The 17509-nt window shown below is 44.3% G+C and overlaps 2 protein-coding genes across 4 annotated transcripts; one reads left to right on the top strand and one right to left on the bottom strand.

The window, feature by feature from the left end:
* Positions 1-5765: 5765 nt before the first annotated feature.
* On the top strand, positions 5766-8161 carry kcnip1a (Kv channel interacting protein 1 a; the record flags this gene model as incomplete). 3 transcript variants are annotated; one of them, XM_080526498.1, is made up of 7 exons in its annotated part: positions 5766-5882; positions 6002-6071; positions 7107-7177; positions 7403-7510; positions 7638-7742; positions 7871-7933; positions 8114-8161. In XM_080526498.1, exons 1-7 carry the CDS (start codon positions 5781-5783, stop codon positions 8159-8161), a joined length of 567 nt encoding a protein of 188 aa, XP_080382624.1. In that variant the 5' UTR covers positions 5766-5780. The 3 variants fall into 3 exon arrangements, with proteins under 3 accessions (XP_080382624.1, XP_080382626.1, XP_080382625.1); XM_080526500.1 differs by having other exon boundaries at positions 6002-6104; positions 7062-7177; XM_080526499.1 differs by having other exon boundaries at positions 6002-6128; positions 7062-7177.
* A 2242-nt stretch (positions 8162-10403) lies between these two features.
* On the bottom strand, positions 10404-13049 carry tlx3a (T cell leukemia homeobox 3a; the record flags this gene model as incomplete). The annotated part of the gene is made up of 3 exons (XM_080526173.1): positions 10404-10590; positions 11364-11598; positions 12635-13049. The coding sequence occupies 3 exons, from the start codon at positions 13047-13049 to the stop codon at positions 10404-10406; spliced, it is 837 nt and encodes a 278-aa protein (XP_080382299.1).
* Positions 13050-17509: the final 4460 nt, after the last annotated feature.

The raw sequence follows: 17509 nt of genomic DNA, 5'->3' as shown, positions 1-17509 counted from the left end.
CTCCTTTCAAACTAGGGAATTACCTGTTTTGTATCTGGTTTACTTTTCTGTTTGTTGGATCAGTAGTTGGCTATGGTACTGCAGACTGGCTGTCAGTGTGTGAGTGAGAGAAAGTGAGTGTGTGTGTGTGTGTGTAAGAGAGTGAGAGAGAGAGTGAGAGAGAGAGTGAGAGAGAGAGAGGGAGAGAGAGGGGGAGAGAGAGGGAGGGTTTGTGCTATGGCTCCCTATGCAGACTGGCAAATGTGTGTGTGTGTGTGTGTGTGTGTGTGTGTGTGTGTGTGTGAATGTGTGTGAGCGAGAATAGCAAAGAGGGAGGGTTTGTGATGGTCTTCTCCTGTGGCTGTGTGACAGAGAGAGGGAACGTGTATTGTGAGTTTACTATGCAGGCTGGGAACTGTGTGTGTGTGTGTGTGTGTGTGTGTGTTTGTAGTACGTGCATGTACGTTTGCGATGTTGAAACTAGACTGGTAGATCTTGGCAGACTGGCTACTTGAAAAGTAGATCTTGGTTCCAAAAAGTGTGAGCACCCCTGCCCTAGACACTATGGGAGGAGGTACGGCTCCTTTAGGCCGGAGAGTTGAGAGTTCAACCCAGGCCAGGGCTTACTGGGTAGTGTTTAGAGTTAGCAGTTCCTGTTGATACATGAGACTCTTTACGTTAAGCTATTGTTACCATTGCTGTTGCACTGTGATACTACTGCTGCTGTTCTGTTAGTCAAAGTTGGTAAGTAAAACGTCCGACTCGGCAAAATAACTTTGGGCCGCTACCCACACGTTTAGCTGTGTTGCTCATTCCACGAATGCATGATCCTTACAAGTTGTACCTCGTTGTAAAGGTGACTAATCAGGCTTTCCAACGATATACAATACCAATTGGTATTATTAAAGGGGAGGAATAATCAACCAAAATAACGTTTCAGAACATTTTTTAGGCGTTTATTTCTAGTTCTGTCACACCAACTGGTAGCCTACCTGTGTACACTAACTTTGTGCTACCTAGCCTACTAGGTTTTAGATCTGTGTAAAGTGCCATTCTGGCAGTGGCGGGCGGTGCATTTCACACCTAGGTCTTCAGTGATGTCCTACCTAGTTGTCATATGCCCTGTGTGGCGATCTCCCTTTTTACATTCTATCTACTATCAAAAGTAAAAGTAGTTGTAGAGGCTTCTTAACAATCCAGATAGTCGTACGTTCCAACAAACAGTTCCAAAAAGGCAGTGACGCGTGGATAAAAATAAACACGTTATTTTATTTCCTCAAAATAAATATATCTCCATCAGCATAATCCAATACTACCGATCCTGTCGGCAACTGTCGTTGAAAACTTGTTTGCGCCCACCAACATTCCCTTTCCTGTTCCCTTATATCCCAAATATTCATTCATCCCAACCACAAAGGGGAAATGACCACAAGGAAAAATCTAAATAACATACAATAGGGAATATGAACTTAGAAGATAACATTTATATTAGAACATTTACTTAAATAACATTTTAGGACTAAATGGCTTTTCCGGCCCCTAATTGTTACTCTGGAACAAATTACACTCAAAAACATATGATGAGGCGATCTATACATGGGCAATCACAATTATTTTTTCACTACAAATTCACAATTAGTGTCCTTTTCAGTCTAAGTCATGCTTGTGCGCATGTCCATGAAGTACAACTTTAATTGTTGGCTCGCATCATTTAGTCCACAGTTCATAGTGTATGTATTCTGACAGTGTAGAGTGTGAAAGGTTTGAGCATATGAGCCTCTGTATGAGCTCAACCCTTTGGTCTTCTCTTTATCTCGTATTCATCCATCTCACTGTCTTTCATCTCCACTTTTGCTCTGTCCTCTTGATTCACCATCACTCCCTCATTTTGTCTCCTCCATCCTTCTTTTACCATAACACCATTCTCCTCTACATCTTCTTCCTCCAGCTTCACTGCCACCATCTCTGGACCCCACTGTGCGCTTTTCAAGGCTGGAGAACCACAGCCAGATCCGGGGGACTTGGTGCATTCCAGTTCGTACATGGTTACATGAGCTGAAGAGGACCTGCGGCTAGAAACATGATCAGTTGTACCACAACGGCGTTGCTCTCGTCTTCTAATTTGCTGCTGTATTGTCATCCGCCATGTTTAGTTCCTTCCCACACTGGACATAGCACTGGCGCATGTCGTCATGACAAGAACTATGTTTAGTTTGCTCAGATTTGCCCTGCCGCTGTCCTTCTCTACTGTTCCTGTAATCCAATCATTGAGCTGCTGATGTGAGTCAGCTGACCACCTGACTCACATCCAGGATGTGATTGGTCTGCCTGTGGTTGGCCTTTGTTGAGAGGAATTCCTACCTGTGGGGAACATGACGCGTTCCTACCTGCAGAGGGAGCCACAGGACAGTTGGTGAAGGGATGGGGGCGCAATTGGCACCGGCTGATGCCAATTGGGTCCTCATCAACGCGCGCTCTTAATGTGTTGCTTTGTTCTCCCCCGGGACCCAGAGTAGGACGCAGTAAGCAGAGAACGGAGGAAGCGGGGAGAAGCAGCGGAGAGTCGGTTGCAGAGAGACGTCCAGAGCGCTACAGGAGAGCGGGCAGGAAGCGAGCGGGGACGTTCTCGCCTGAGCGACGTTCAGCCAAACCAGACTCCAGACCAGCTGCACCAATAAAACCCATTCCTTAAACTGCCAAATCCTATTGTCTGTCTCCCTCTGTGCCCGAACCTGTTACAGTGGCACCCGACGTGAGGCACAGAGGAGAGGCGGACCCAAAACACCCAAAGAACAGACAGGCGGGGGCATGGAGTCGCCCCTGGGACACGTACTCGCCCACCTGGCACAGCTGCAAGAGCAGCAGGCGGCGATGGTGCGGGCCGGACATGGCCCGCGCCCAGGCCGAGGACCGGGCGGACCTCCGGGCCATCATCCGCGACCGGGAGGGGTACGGGGACTACGGCGTGGCAGGTGGGACCCGAGTCCGGATGTTGCGGATGACGGAGGGGGACGACCCGGAGGCGTACATTGAGACGTTCGAGCAGGTGGCCCGGAGACAACGGTGGCCAGAGGACGAGTGGGCCCACCAGCTCCGGCCCCTGCTGATCGGGGAGGCGCAGCTCGCGCTGGCGGGTTACCCGGCGGCCAGCCAGGCCGACTACCCGACAGTGGTCAGGGCCATCCGGGACCGGCTCGGGCTGATAGACCCCCTAATCTTGGGTCTAGACTGGGCGGGATTCCCACGGGCAGTAGCGGGGACGACAGGGGTGCATGCACGACGGGCAGGAACGCGTCATGTTCCCCACACTACCATAGCACTCTTCGATCTTGACCTCTGAACTGGTGTTACTGTCACTATCCATTTAATTCGGTGCTTCAGAGAGTCGATCTTTCACAGCACGTGCATCTTGCCCTGATGCATTTGTGCTGAGCATCTCATCTTTGACCTTTTGGTTTTTGATGTACTCATTGTATTAATTGATACCAGTGGTTCAATTGACTTCTAGCTTCTTCAGTCTCCTCAATAGATACTAACCCTTCTCCCCACATATGCTTTCAGCCATACCTTTTTCTTTACATTTTAATAAATTTAAATAATGTGATTTTGAATCTCGTCTCTGTCTTCCTTACATATAAAGAACCTATAGGGAATATTGTATATTGTAACTCACAGTGTTTGAATTATTCCCCCTGTAGATTATTTCCTTGGGCATAATTCCCAAGGTGGTGTCTGGCTAAGGTTGGTCCCCCAACCACACCCTCCCGTGACAAATAGAAGGGGGCCAATGATTGATCCTTGGAACTCCATAAATCGTTTTAATTTTGTCGGATACGAAGTTGCCAATGGAGACAGTAGTTTTTATCCTGTAGGTAGGATCTTAAACAATTTTGAACAGTGTCTGAAATAAGTTGAAAGGCAGAAGATTCATACTGTATTATAGGTTTCATATTGATCTGCCACTATAACACAAACTGTTGTGTAAAAATGTAACTGCAAGTCAAATAGATTTTTGCAGTTTGGCGTCTGCATGGGCAAAACGCAGTAGATGTGTAAAAACGATGCAGTGATAACCTAATTAGGGATGCTCCGATTTATCGGCCACCGATTTAAATCGGCCGATTTCACTCCAAATGACTCGATCGGTGATCGGCAAAAATGGCCGATCGCAAAAACCGATTTTTTTTTTCTTCTTTTTTTTTTTCCCCCTGGGGAAGACAGATAACTGAACAGAAAACATAGGAGGACGTAACAGTATGTAAACCATGAAGGCCACGTTTATGATGTCTTTTATACAGCCATATCGACTGACTTGGGCTTCAGGCCCTAACTGGGTGATAAAAAGCAAAAAATATGTAGGCTATCCAGTCAGTAGGCCTACAGTTATGTATTTTTTTAAAAATCGGTATCGGTATCGGTTGATCTTGAGGAAAAAAATCGGTGATCGGTATCGGCCCCAAAAATCCAGATCGGAGCATCCCTAAACCTAATGTGGTCCATATGTAGTGTTATGGGATGTCTGTATGTCTCTGTGTAAAGGTGATACTATGCCAGTAGGGACGGGGCTATTAGTTGGAAATTGGGTTTTGAAATCTGGGACTGTGTGAGAGACACAGAGAGAGAGGAGGGTGTACTACACCTGTGAGAGACTAGTGTGGTTCAGTGCATCTATGACAGTACAATACATGCAGTCAAGTCTCCAATGGAATCTGTTCTCGGGGGCCGTTTCTGCAAACCAAAGTACTGTTCTGTGAGCATGTATTATCTGGCTGTACCACCGTTGTCCACCTGTGGTGCTGTAAGATACGTCAAAAACGAAAGATATGTTGTGTGAGACGTGAATTGCAAGATACGTTACTGAGAGTTATGTGAATTAAGAATTGAGTGGTGGTTAGGCGGTGTTAAGGTTAAGGTAAGTTGTCAGACAAAGGCATTAGCAAATATTAGCATAAGCAAAAATAATTAACATAATTGGAACCAGCAATTCAACGGGCAGTTCATGCCCCCACCAACTGTGTGTGTGCTTAGTGTGCTTAGTGTGTGTGCGCGTGCGTGTTGTGTCCCTGGGCATTCTAGGGCTGTTGTATTTGAATTACCTCACCTTGGGCTAGAGTCAGCACTTTCAACCTCTCACTAATGTGGCACTGACAGAGACACAACTGCTGTGGTGATGAAACAATGGGCCTGGGGGTGTGTGTGTGAGTGTGTGTGTGTGTGTGAGTGACCTTCAACCTGTATGATATCAACAAAGACGGCTACGTCAACAAGGAGGTGTGTGTGCCCGCGTGTCCTCTCTCTACCTCCCCTCTGGCTGTCAGAGTAATGAGTTGTTAATGATCAGGACACTGAGGTGGAAGAACTTGGGGATACTGCACTGACCTCTCTATCGCTCCCTCTTTTTTTTCTCTTTCATTATTCCTCCTTTACTCATTATCTCTCTCCCTCTGTCCATTTATGATATGCCCATCAGTCCTACAGTATCTCCTGTACTGTACCAATCCGAATACCTTTCTTTCCCTCCATCTCTCCCTATATTATGTGGAACACGAGACAGCTATGTTTGTACATTCAGCCTCCTCTTTTTTTCCCCCTCTCTCCATCCCTCTTTCACATGCAATGTAGGGGTTGAGCGAACAGCTGCAAATTCACTGTGCTCACTCCATCGATGATGGTAAAATATAGTAACCATTGTCTGTGTATGTGTGTACATGTGTGCGTGTGTGTGCGTGTGTGGGTGTGTGTGTGTGTGTGCGCGCATGTGGGTGTGTGTGTCCATAGATAAGATAGACGATGACCTGGAAATGACCATGGTGTGTCACCGGCCCGAGGGTCTGGACACCTTGGAGGCTCAGACCAACTTCAGTAAGAGAGAGCTGCAGGTCCTCTACCGGGGCTTCAAGAACGTAAGTATCTACGTGTGACTCTCTTTCAATTTCTCTGTCACTCCATCTCAACAACACTCTCCATCTCTTTACCTCTACATTGTGGCTGATCTCTCCTAATAATGGCTTCTCTTCGGTAGGAGTGTCCTAGCGGGATAGTAAACGAGGACACCTTCAAACAAATATACTCCCAGTTTTTCCCCCATGGAGGTAGGGTGTGCGTGTGCGTGTGCGTGTGCATATGTGTGTGTGTGTGTGTGCATGTGTGTGCATGCACTAGTGAGTCTTTTTTTTTTCTCACTATTTATAATTTTCTTTATTTTCCATATTACATATAAGACAGCAACAACAACACAATGATGACAAACATCAAACACACAATAGATAAGTCAGGATTCCGCCAGGCCACACACACACACACACACTCACTCACACACACTCACTCACTCACTCACACACACTCACTCACTCACACTCACTCACTCACACCGAGCCCTGCCACAGCCCACTGATCATCCCATGCGGTCTAGAGGGAGCCATACATAATGGTCATTATATTAGGCTATACTCTATCATTATGATAGGACAGTTCCACAACAGAGGCATTAGCGTGGCAACCTCACTGACACTGACATGGGCTGGTGAAAGGGCTACATGTCGACAATTCTCAAGTCGCGCAAATGACCAAAAAGCTACTTTAAAAAAAAAACAAAAAAAAAACGTTTTTTTATGTTGAGCCAACTCGACAAACAACAGTTTTAGTTGTTAGTAGTATCGTGTCCCGTCCTGCTTCAGGCTACTGGGTTCGTGATACATGGCTTGTAAACAAACGTACGTTTTAGGACCTATTCAAAAGCAAGGATGGTGTGATCCTATTGTGCTGCGGTGAGATGCACCCGAGTCTTCAACACTGACTTATGATATTGATAGGATGGATAGATGTAGATAGGGTCGATAGATGTAGATAGGGTAGACTAGCTGTATCATTCTGACCAAAGTCTGATACCAGTTCCTTGAATGGTGTGATCTCTCTGCCCCTGACAATCTGCCCTACCTGCCTACACACACACACACACACACACACACACACACACTGATGTTTTGGTGTCCTTGGATGGATTGTTCCTGTATGTACTTGTGATAATGTGTGTGTTTGGAAAGAAACGTTATTTAATGGATAAGCATGTGTGTTGCAATGAGTTGGATTGTGTGACATTTCTCTCTCTCTCTCTCTCCTCTGTGCAGACGCTAGTACCTACGCACACTACCTGTTCAACGCCTTTGATCCTGCACACAACGGCTCCATCAAGTTTGAGGTGAACCTCACTCCTTCCTCCCTCCCTCACATTTCCCCCATCCCTCTTTTTTACTCCAATCACATAATTCTCTCCGTCTTTCAACAAATCGGTTTCTTCTCTTTCTTTTATTGTTCAGTGTGTTTTTTTCCTCCCTTCGCCTGTTCTCTAGGTTCCTGTGATACCTTTCACTCGTCCTCTGTGTGACTCTGTCTTGTTCTGTCGTTCTCTCTCCTCCTCCCTCAGGACTTCGTCATGGCTCTGTCCATCCTGCTGAGGGGTTCGGTGAGGGAGAAACTGACCTGGACCTTCAACCTCTATGACATCAACAAAGATGGCTACATCAACAAGGAGGTGTGTGCGTGTGTGTGTGTTTCACAAACGTTTAATTATGATCATTTTGATCATTTGAAAGACATACAGTGTCATGTTTGTGTGAACCTTACTGTGTGTGTGTGTGTGTGTGCGCATGTGTTTACAGGAGATGACAGACATTGTCAGAGCGATCTATGACATGATGGGGAAGTACACCTACCCTGTCCTCAAGACTGATGCACCCAAACAGCATGTGGATGCCTTCTTCCAGGTCTATACTCTATACAATTAAAATCTTTACTGACACACACACACACACACACACACACACACACACTGACGCAGTGCAGTGCAGTGGATCTCAAACTTGACCATATTTCTTTCCGATCTGATCCATAGAAAATGGACAAAAACAGAGATGGAGTGGTTACTCTGGATGAGTTCATTTTCTCCTGTCAGGAGGTAAGCTCCGAACTCCCTCATCTGGTTTCACTCACTACTAAATTCTAATTCGTCGTTGCCCCCTGGTGGTTATTTGTAGAAACTGCATGGAATGCTATTGTTAGGAGTTTTTCCAGTTGATCTTTATTTCTCCCTCTTTCTCCGTCACTCTCTCACACACACCTTTTTTCTTCTCCCCAGGATGAAAACATTATGAGGTCCCTACAGCTCTTTGAAAATGTCATATAGAGAGGAGGAGAGGGAAACAGAGGAAGAGGGAGTAGAGAGAAACCCATGAACTGTGAGATGGAGTAGCCAGTCAATAAGGGCCAACAGGGGTACGTGGACCTGTCACCATGGTTACGAGAGATTCTCTGAACGCTGGCCGCAACGCTATCAGTGACAGCTACCCTTCTGTGGCAGTGTCTCACTGTCATGTTACCATAGCAGTGACCAATCAAGGGATTAGGTTTTAGGCCACGGAACCTCAGATCTGACCCCTTGACCCCTCACCCCTCGTGACCTTCCTGTAACTTTTCGTCCCCCCCGGTTACATTTCCTCCCCTGTGTCGTTCTGTTGTTGTTGTTGATGTTGCTATGGTTACTATTCTCTCGGAGGGTGGAAATCTCACATACAGATTCTGCCCCCCCCCCCCCCCCCCGCTGAACACACACGAGTCAAATATGTATTAAGAAAATATATATGTATTAAGAAATACACATAATATCTATCCGTCTGAAACACGTAGACACACGTATACCAAACATAAGTATCTACCGTATTATGTTCAAGGATGTAGAATGTGGTCCGTGTTCAGTGGTGTTGTAGAACTCATCAGCGACATATTTGGCTTTGAACTACAGTATAAAGAACCCAGGTCAGCTTGCCCTGCTAACTCCTACTCTACTGTGTGTGTGACGTGTGTGTGTATCAGTGGTGTCGGTAAGTGTGTTTGGTGTTGTGATGCCTTTGCTGTTGTGTTGATTGTATTCGTGGCTACTATCTCACTGTGCTGTCTGATCTCTGTCTGCGTGGGTGTGGGTGTGTGTGTGTGTGTGTGTGTGTCTACAGCTTGCTCTCTCTGTCTGTCTGAGTGATTTGTCATGGTAGATCCAGGGAAAAGAGAGTAGGGAGGGCGAGCATCTCTTCACCAGGTCCTTCCGCACGCTCACCTCTGTGATGTAGCGACGTGTGTGTGTGTGTGTGTGTGTGTGTGTGTGTGTGTGTGTGTGGTGTCTTGTGACATTATGGCCAACCACTCACTGTGACCAAGTTAGAGAGAGAGAGAGAGGGAGGGGGGGGAGAGAGAGGAAGGGAGAGAGGGGGAGAGAGAGAGAGAGAGAGAGAGAAGAGGACCTCTTCACTGAGTATAGGAATGAAAGCCATCAGTCCAACCCATGAAAACAACCCAGTGAAGACTAACTAACTCAGAAACAGTCAGTCTATTATGTATGTATTTCATAGCTGTTACTTTGCAGGCATACTTTAGGCATCTAAACTTTACATTATTTCACTGTGGTCGATGGGAATTGTCATCTTTGCACAGCCAATGCTCAACTTCGACTCCTGATTGAAAAACTCAGACACAGACATGCAGACACAGACAGACACACAAACATGCACGCGCACACACAGACACAGACACAGACAGACAGACAGAGAATAAAATCACATCCTGTGTGTATTGAAATGTATGTACAAAATGATATTCAACAATAAACTTTTCAGAGAACGTTGTGCTGCTTGATGACTCTTTTTGATGTCCTTAAAAGGAGCGAGTCAACAAGACCTCTTCATCCACCTGTCTGTGTGTGACTACCGTATATACTGTAGTATGTGAGACATTCAAATGATATTCAACATCCCTGCGGACATTTTGCTATGGTCTTTGTGTCACAAACCACACAAACAATGTGTTCACAAGAGGAGAGTTGATATCATATATTTACATATCTATACAGCTCAAGTACAAATTATGATACATTTGCACACACATCCTGTTGGTAACTGCTCACAAATTACACATTTCAGAATGCGTGTTTTCATAAATGTACCAACAGTTAAATGGCATATAAAAGGAGGACATGCAATTTTCTCTTCTCTTCCTTCTTTCTCAACCCACTCCCTCTGTCCTACATTCCTTGACCACGCCATGCATCACACACACTCCTCCCTCCCTCTCGCTCTTTCTCTCTCCAGTCCAGTCTATAGTCATCCTTTTCCTTGGTCTGTCGCCTTGGCGTCAGTGTGGCTGTAACATCAGCTCAGACTACAGGTGTATACACATGTATATGTACAGTGGGGAGTGGTGGGGGGGTGGATTGTCCTGGGTAATGTAGTCAGTCACTCCATCATTGGACCAGGGGTTGGGGTTGTATCAGCATTCAGTCCTAAAACAATCCTCTTCTCCTCCTTCCATGAGACATGTCTTTCTGGCCTGCAGAGTCCCACTGCTGACCCTGGGTCAGTGGGCAGGGTGGGGGGCCTCCGTTACTCCCTCTCCTCCACCCAGGGTTGGAGGTTCTGCAGGGCGTACAGGGAGGAGTTATGGGCACACAGCTGGTCGGAGCCGCCGCCTGATTCGCCGAGGACGTTGTGTAGGGCGTCGTGCTGCAGCTGCAGGATCAGCCGATTGGCTTGTTGCCGCTCGGCCTCCCTCTCCTCCGCCGTCTGTCTCCTGAGAGAGAAGAGATGGATGGAGTGGAGAGAAAGATGATTAGAGAGAGAGAGCGAGAGAGAGAGAGAAAGAAAAGGGAGGAAAAGTATGGTAGATAGATTAGATGAGAGATATGGAAATACAATTATGTGTTTATATTAAATATAAACAATGATATTAAAATGGACTACCATAACATAATATTGACAGTTATTCTGATATGAGATCTAATTAGGACCTTTCTAAAATATTGGTACATTGATTTGATTGGTACAGATTATTATCATATAAAGATTGATTACATATTATTATTATTATTATTATTATTATTATTATTATTATTATTATATAAAGATTGATTACAGATGCTGATTATATAAAGATTGCGCATTGGTCTCTAGAGCAACATGACGATACCACGTGATATTATCCGACTGGTTCAAGGCAGAACAAATCCGAATGGTTTACAAAAAGTTGAATGGGCGGAATTGTCCAGATAGTCAACTTTTCTAAACATGGCGGAGGTTTGAACTGAGGACAGATCAACTGTCCCGCCAAAGTTGCCCACCACACATAGGCCTACCATAATAACACCAATCTGTCTGCTATAAACGCAAGGTAAAATGATAGGATATAATTGAATGCAATGAGATTAAAATACAATAACCGGAAATATGCTAACACGCTTAAGACGGTATAGCTATAGCCGGACTGGGCACCAGCCAGAATAACATTTCATAAACGCACAAGGCTTGTTTTTATGAGATGAAGTAAGTGACGAAGGTAAAACTCACCTCCATTTGGTCCGGCGATTCTGAAACCATGTTTTGACCTGTGCGTCCGTCATCTTTAGAGACTTGGCCAGGGTGGCCCGCTCGGCGCTGGCCAGGTACTTCTGCCGGTGGAAGCGCTTCTCCAGCTCGCAGATCTGCACCCTGGAGAAGGACGTCCGGGGCTTCTTGCGCTTGGGCGGCGTGCGGTTCTGGTACGGGTGTCCTATCCGCCGGGTCACGGTGAACGGCACGAGGGCTGGCGGAGAGAGCAAGATGGACAGATCGGTGAGGATGTTTGTTTACACCGTGGATGAGGTCAGCAGCGCGATGTTGTTCCAGAGGTTTGAATAGGCATCTTTAGGAGAAATTATTAAAATAATCTGCCTAGATTGCCTATATACCTAAAACACGAAAGCCTAAATTCGTGATTTAATAGTTAGGTTAGGCTACACCTGATGTCTGTGCAATAGGCAATGTGAACGGTCTTTAGGCTGTGTGACATCCCTGAATCTGCATGGTCATTTGTTGGGGTAACATCCAAAATGAATACAAGAAAGAGAATGAGTGAATCATTTTTTAATTATAGTTTTAAATGCAACAGAACATATTTACTTCACAAAATACACACATTTACACATGTGTGCCAGCAAACTCTTCATTTTGCAATGTGCAGTTAATTGTTCTGCATAAAACTGATGGTTGTATGATAGTTTTCTGATAAAAGAAAACGAAAACACAAGTTATTTGCCTTGATAACAAAACCCTTTTTCTCACTGAGGGGGACATTTTAGCAACTCTGTGCATTATTGTAATTCAGATAATGTAGCCTATATTTCCATTTTCTAGGCTATTGTGTGTAGTTCGGTTCTTAGACATAGGCCTATAGAACGTAATACTTTGGAGAGTGGGTTGAAAATATGCTTGCTAGACCAAACACGCCCCTTTATGTCTGTATTTATTACATATTGTAGCCTACAATCATTTAGTCATTCGTTAATAGGCTTATGTGTACAAGATTGAATTATAGCCTATATATGTTACCCATCTTTTTTTCCATTAGGCTATTTTCTTGTCATTATTATCATATTACCCCTTAGCTTAATGCTGTTAGTTATAGTTTATAACCTATGCTTAATATAAACTACATTTGAAACTGCTTTAATCCGACTTTTAAAGTCAGATTGCAAAATCTCCCAACCGATAGGGAATGTTCCATCGGATAGGTTTAAATCCCACCGTGACATGTTCTTAAAACTAAATGACACTAAGCCACTTTACTGAATTATCTCTACCTGATAATCTTTCCTTGGCGAGCCTGTTCCCCATCCACGGGAAACACAGCCCCCCAAACCCGGGCATGGCACTCTGCACGGGGGGCGGCCCCACGACCGTCAACGGTCTGTGAGCGGGGACTCGAATCACTCCTCGGCTACCCATTCTGTTCACTCCGTATGTGTCTGAATCCTCTAACGGTGATGGCACGAAACCGGAGAGGGAAATGGACAGGGCGGTGTAAGACGCTGCGTTCCCAGGGCTCGCCAAACGGTAACCGTCCCTGCTGCTCGTATCCAAGCCGCTGTGTCTACCACTGACCCGGCCGCTCTCAGGGTCAGCACATCCACGGAGGATCTGGTCGATGCCGAAGCTGATGGGTTCGTGCTGGACCGCTTTTGGAGGCGGGCTGGGCGCACTGGGTGCCCGCTCCATCCCCGCCGTTTGCTCAGACCGTGCAGTCAGATAGCCTATTGGAGGATGAATTCTCGTTATACCGTAATGATCCTACGATTAGAAACGGTCTCCATTGTCATCTTCCGTATGGAAACCGATCCGTCTGCAACTTCGGAAAAGACCCTATTCAGATCATCCTCACGCGCGCTCGTCAAAGTTTGTAGTGCGTTTGGAGAGTTGTGACGCTCTCCTCCTTGCGTCAAAAACACGTTGTCTCGCTCGCTGCTTCCCCCAAAAGACACATTCCTGTATTTCTATTGGCCTGTTCTGTCAAACCCGTAGTTGTTCATTGGCTGTCATTTTGAATGATTGATTGAACGTGAATGCGGGCAATATTTGGGCACAAAAACAACCCAGATCGCGTAAAATGGTTAGTCGGCAGGCTTAACACTAATATCTTATTGCTAATATCTAATAGTTATCTGCTTCTTCAGAGCATACATACACTATTCAAGATTCATTGACCTCGGATAATTCATCCCTTTATATGACCTGAATTTGTTTTCTCATAACATATTGCGATTGCATTAGGCCTAATTGCTCGTTTTTGTATATATAGCCTATTGTTTTTTTTCATGGATTTTCCAACCGCCATATAGCCTACCTTCGTAGCCTGGTTCATGATATATATATGATATATATATATATATATATATATATAAAATACAGCGCAGTAGAGGACAATAATCAAACAAACAATTAAAATCTCTCAACGCTCTCCAAGCGGATATGTAGGGCCGTAGATCTCTCTGGACGGTTTGAGGCGAAGCTGTTAGCCACTTCACAGCTCGTCCTCTGGTATAGATTTTCCATGAGTAACATGAGAGGGTTTGAATTGACACAATACTCGGCCTATTCGTCCCTTGGTGCACCATTGATTTGGACAGGCATAAAAAGCTCCGATATGATAAGGCGCATCCGCCTTTAATCCCAACCTTCTTTTGTATTTTGTCAAATTAAATATTACTGGTATTTATAAATAGGCTATAACATCTATAAATGATGGAGCCCAATCTTCTATTTCTTATTGGTCAGGAACACATTTAACAGGAACATGTTTTAACGCATAATTGGCCCCTCCATTTGAAAACGAGATTTTTTGACAAGGCCATGGGGCTGTTGTCTGATGTGTCCGGAAATATCCTCCTGTCAGTCGGTGTGCAGCCCTCGACCCTGGGTCACAACTGTGTAGATCTGGATCAGTGCGACATGATAGTCAACATTGCATTTCGGGCAAATGGTTATAGGCAAGTAAAGCAGGCATTTTATATTTTAAAGGCACGATCTGGGATTTGTTTGGCTGTTAAATCTTTTTGTTTAAATTCATACTACATCCATTGCTTCTTGAAGAGTATGACTCATACATGCCTCATATGAGATAGGCTACAACTGTCTGACCCAAACCCAAAATATAAGGTTGTTTTAGCCTACTTGTTTGTAATTTACGTCTATAGCTCAGAAATGTGTTTAAGACAGGCTGATTGATTTCAATATCACTGAGAGCTTTTGGGATGAACGAATGAATGCATTTCAGAGTCGTCATATTTCCCCAGCCATATCTCTCAACTTTATAGCAAAACAAGTGGCGGCCCAGCCGTTTGGCTGAAAAACGAATTAAGGATTGCGCTTTAATTTAGACAATGGAGTCGTTAAGACTCATTTTTATTCGAAAAGAGGAGACTTGTAAATATACCCCACAGTGCTGCTATCGAAATGATCGAATTTGTTTCGAGAATAAATGCAATAGAAAATAGGCCTATAGCGTCATATTGTTATTTATGTATCTGAAGAAATTACAGCAAGCCTTTATCAACATTTTCGTTGTGCATTAATAAATGTACAGGTTGAGATATCGAGGAGGCTCATCCTAAATATTGGGTGGTTGTTTGGCAAGATGGCAGTTGGCTTATAATGCTCCCCGACATATGTGAGCGCCCTGGTGGTCTTCTGATGGGGCTGGGCTGTAAACTGTAGACATTTTCATGTATTCTTTTTGTTGTATTTTGCCCTATCATTAGTGTTGTTATAAATGCCCTATTATTATGATTTGCTGGTGAATAATCTAATATAGGCCTATATATAGCCTAGCATATTTTAGGCTATTTGATTTTGTAATTATCGAATACAAAAATATTACTTTCAAACAACACATTTAGCTTTTTGTGTTAAAATAACCGATATAGATGCTGGAACAGCGGCTCTCTCTCCATTATTGGGCGGATGGGTGGACCGCTGTTCTGGGGTCGCGGGTGTAAGTGAGCCGGTGTAATCTCCGATTATGAGTGATTATATCACAGTAACCGTGACCCCACTGCAGGACCCTGTCAAGGCCTGTCTGGTCTGCATCACTGAATATAGGGTATGGCGTGTATAGGCTATAGCTAATAACAAAGACCATAGGTTAATAATATCAGTAGAATATTTGACAACAACAACAATAATAATTCGCAATATTAATTTCAATTGGCCTCGTATGAAAGGTTATATCATATAATGGTCCATAATAAATCATGAATTAGCCTATAGGCTCCATTCAAATAGGCTAACTATTGTGGCAGGCTAATAGCACTTGATTTTGGAGAGCTCTTATGAGCCTGTCCTGCGGTAACAACAGAATCACATCCATTATTTTGCCAAGCCAGTCGCAAAGTCAATAGAAACGGGAACAAAAGACTGAAAGCGTGCGATTTGTTTGAGAAATTACTTCTTGATCTGCATAATCAGGACCCGGGCCCGTGAACCCGCGGGCTTCTTTTTTATTGCGCGTCTCCGCTGTTATCAATTCGACGAGCGAACCTGTCTTTTTAAAAGGGAGCCCGGCTGCTTCTGAATAATGAATGACACGTTTTTATATCGTCGCTAAAGTGTCTCTGATGTTAGAATATGAAAAGGCAGTCGTAAGTAATAGTGCCTTTAAAGAGGATGTAGTATGGCTGCGCTTTATTAAGATATAGTAAAAGAGAGTGTGGCTGGGAGAGAGAAAGGGAGAAAGAGAGATGAGTGGGATAAAGGAGCAAGAGAGACGTGGTTTATTTCAATAAAAACGACAGTTGGAGGCGATGAGACTGCCTTGCAGCCTAATGGAGTCGTTAATGAAACTTTACCGCTTTTAACTATTCCTTTCCTTCGCTCTTGAAGAGTGCCTTTATGAAATATTTAAAGGATTTAATATCCGTATTAGCTCGAAGACACTGGCACTGGCTATTAGGCTAAAGCTATTGGGGTTTAGATATTTTGCCATGAACCCATCAAGCTTTATATGTCATGGTACTCATACAAACATTCATTTTCATTAGCCTCTATGGAGCTTGGCGCAGTAGATGTGAGTGAAAGAGGGCAAATGGCCTCTCCTTTGGTGCTCCCAGAGTCGTGTTTCACGCGGACATGCTCAGAGGGAATGTTTTGAGGAGATGCGTGGAATGAGATCTCCCTGTGGGGACCATCACCATGCTGAATAATGTCTGCATCCGGGGATACACTGTGGATGGGACACAGAGAGGTCGGCTGCTGGCCACAGGGCGATACACACTGGACCAGGCCTCAGGGCATTGGTGCAGGCCATTATGTGTGAATTATATATGGGACGTAATCTCCTGGCTAAAGTTTTGTTTATTATTCTGAAGATGTGCAACAACAAACCAACGACTAACCAGAGACAATGTTGTTTTATGTTCCATGATTTGTCCTAATGAGAATTTGCATTTGAGCTTTTGTGAAAACGGGGCAGGAATGGGGTTCGGCTTGAGTTTGTGGTGTGTGTTTATGTAAGCATGTGCACGTGTGTGTGTTTGTTTGTTTGTGTGTGTGTGTATGTGTGTGTGTGTGTGTATATACCAAGTTAGTCTGTCTGATGGTTGACTGCATGATTGCTTGATCACGCTGGTTAGAGAAGAAGAGAGAGAGGAGGTAGGGATGGACAGAGAAAAGACCAGGATCAGATGGAGATATGAAAGAGTCAGTATTAAGGCATTAAAGAGTCAGTATTAAGGCATTAAAGAGTCAGTATTAAGGCATTAAAGAGTCAGTATTAAGGCATTAAAGAGTCAGTATTAAGGCATTAAAGAGTCAGTATTAAGGCATTCAAGAGTCAGTATTAAGGCATTAAAGAGTCAGTATTAAGGCATTCAAGAGTCAGTATTAAGGCATTCAAGAGTCAGTATTAAGGCATTAAAGAGTCAGTATTAAGGCATTAAAGAGTCAGTATTAAGGCATTAAAGAGTCAGTATTAAGGCATTCAAGAGTCAGTATTAAGGCATTCAAGAGTCAGTATTAAGGCATTCAAGAGTCAGTATTAAGGCATTAAAGAGTCAGTATTAAGGCATTAAAGAGTCAGTATTAAGGCATTCAAGAGTCAGTATTAAGGCATTAAAGAGTCAGTATTAAGGCATTAAAGAGTCAGTATTAAGGCATTCAAGAGTCAGTATTAAAGCATTAAAGAG

Source organism: Nansenia antarctica, assembly GCF_963989245.1.
Source record: "Nansenia antarctica genome assembly, chromosome: 3".
Classification (NCBI taxonomy): Eukaryota; Metazoa; Chordata; class Actinopteri; order Argentiniformes; family Microstomatidae; genus Nansenia; species Nansenia antarctica.
Note: the sequence above shows the minus strand (reverse complement) of the source record. Positions and strands in the feature narration are given on the sequence as shown.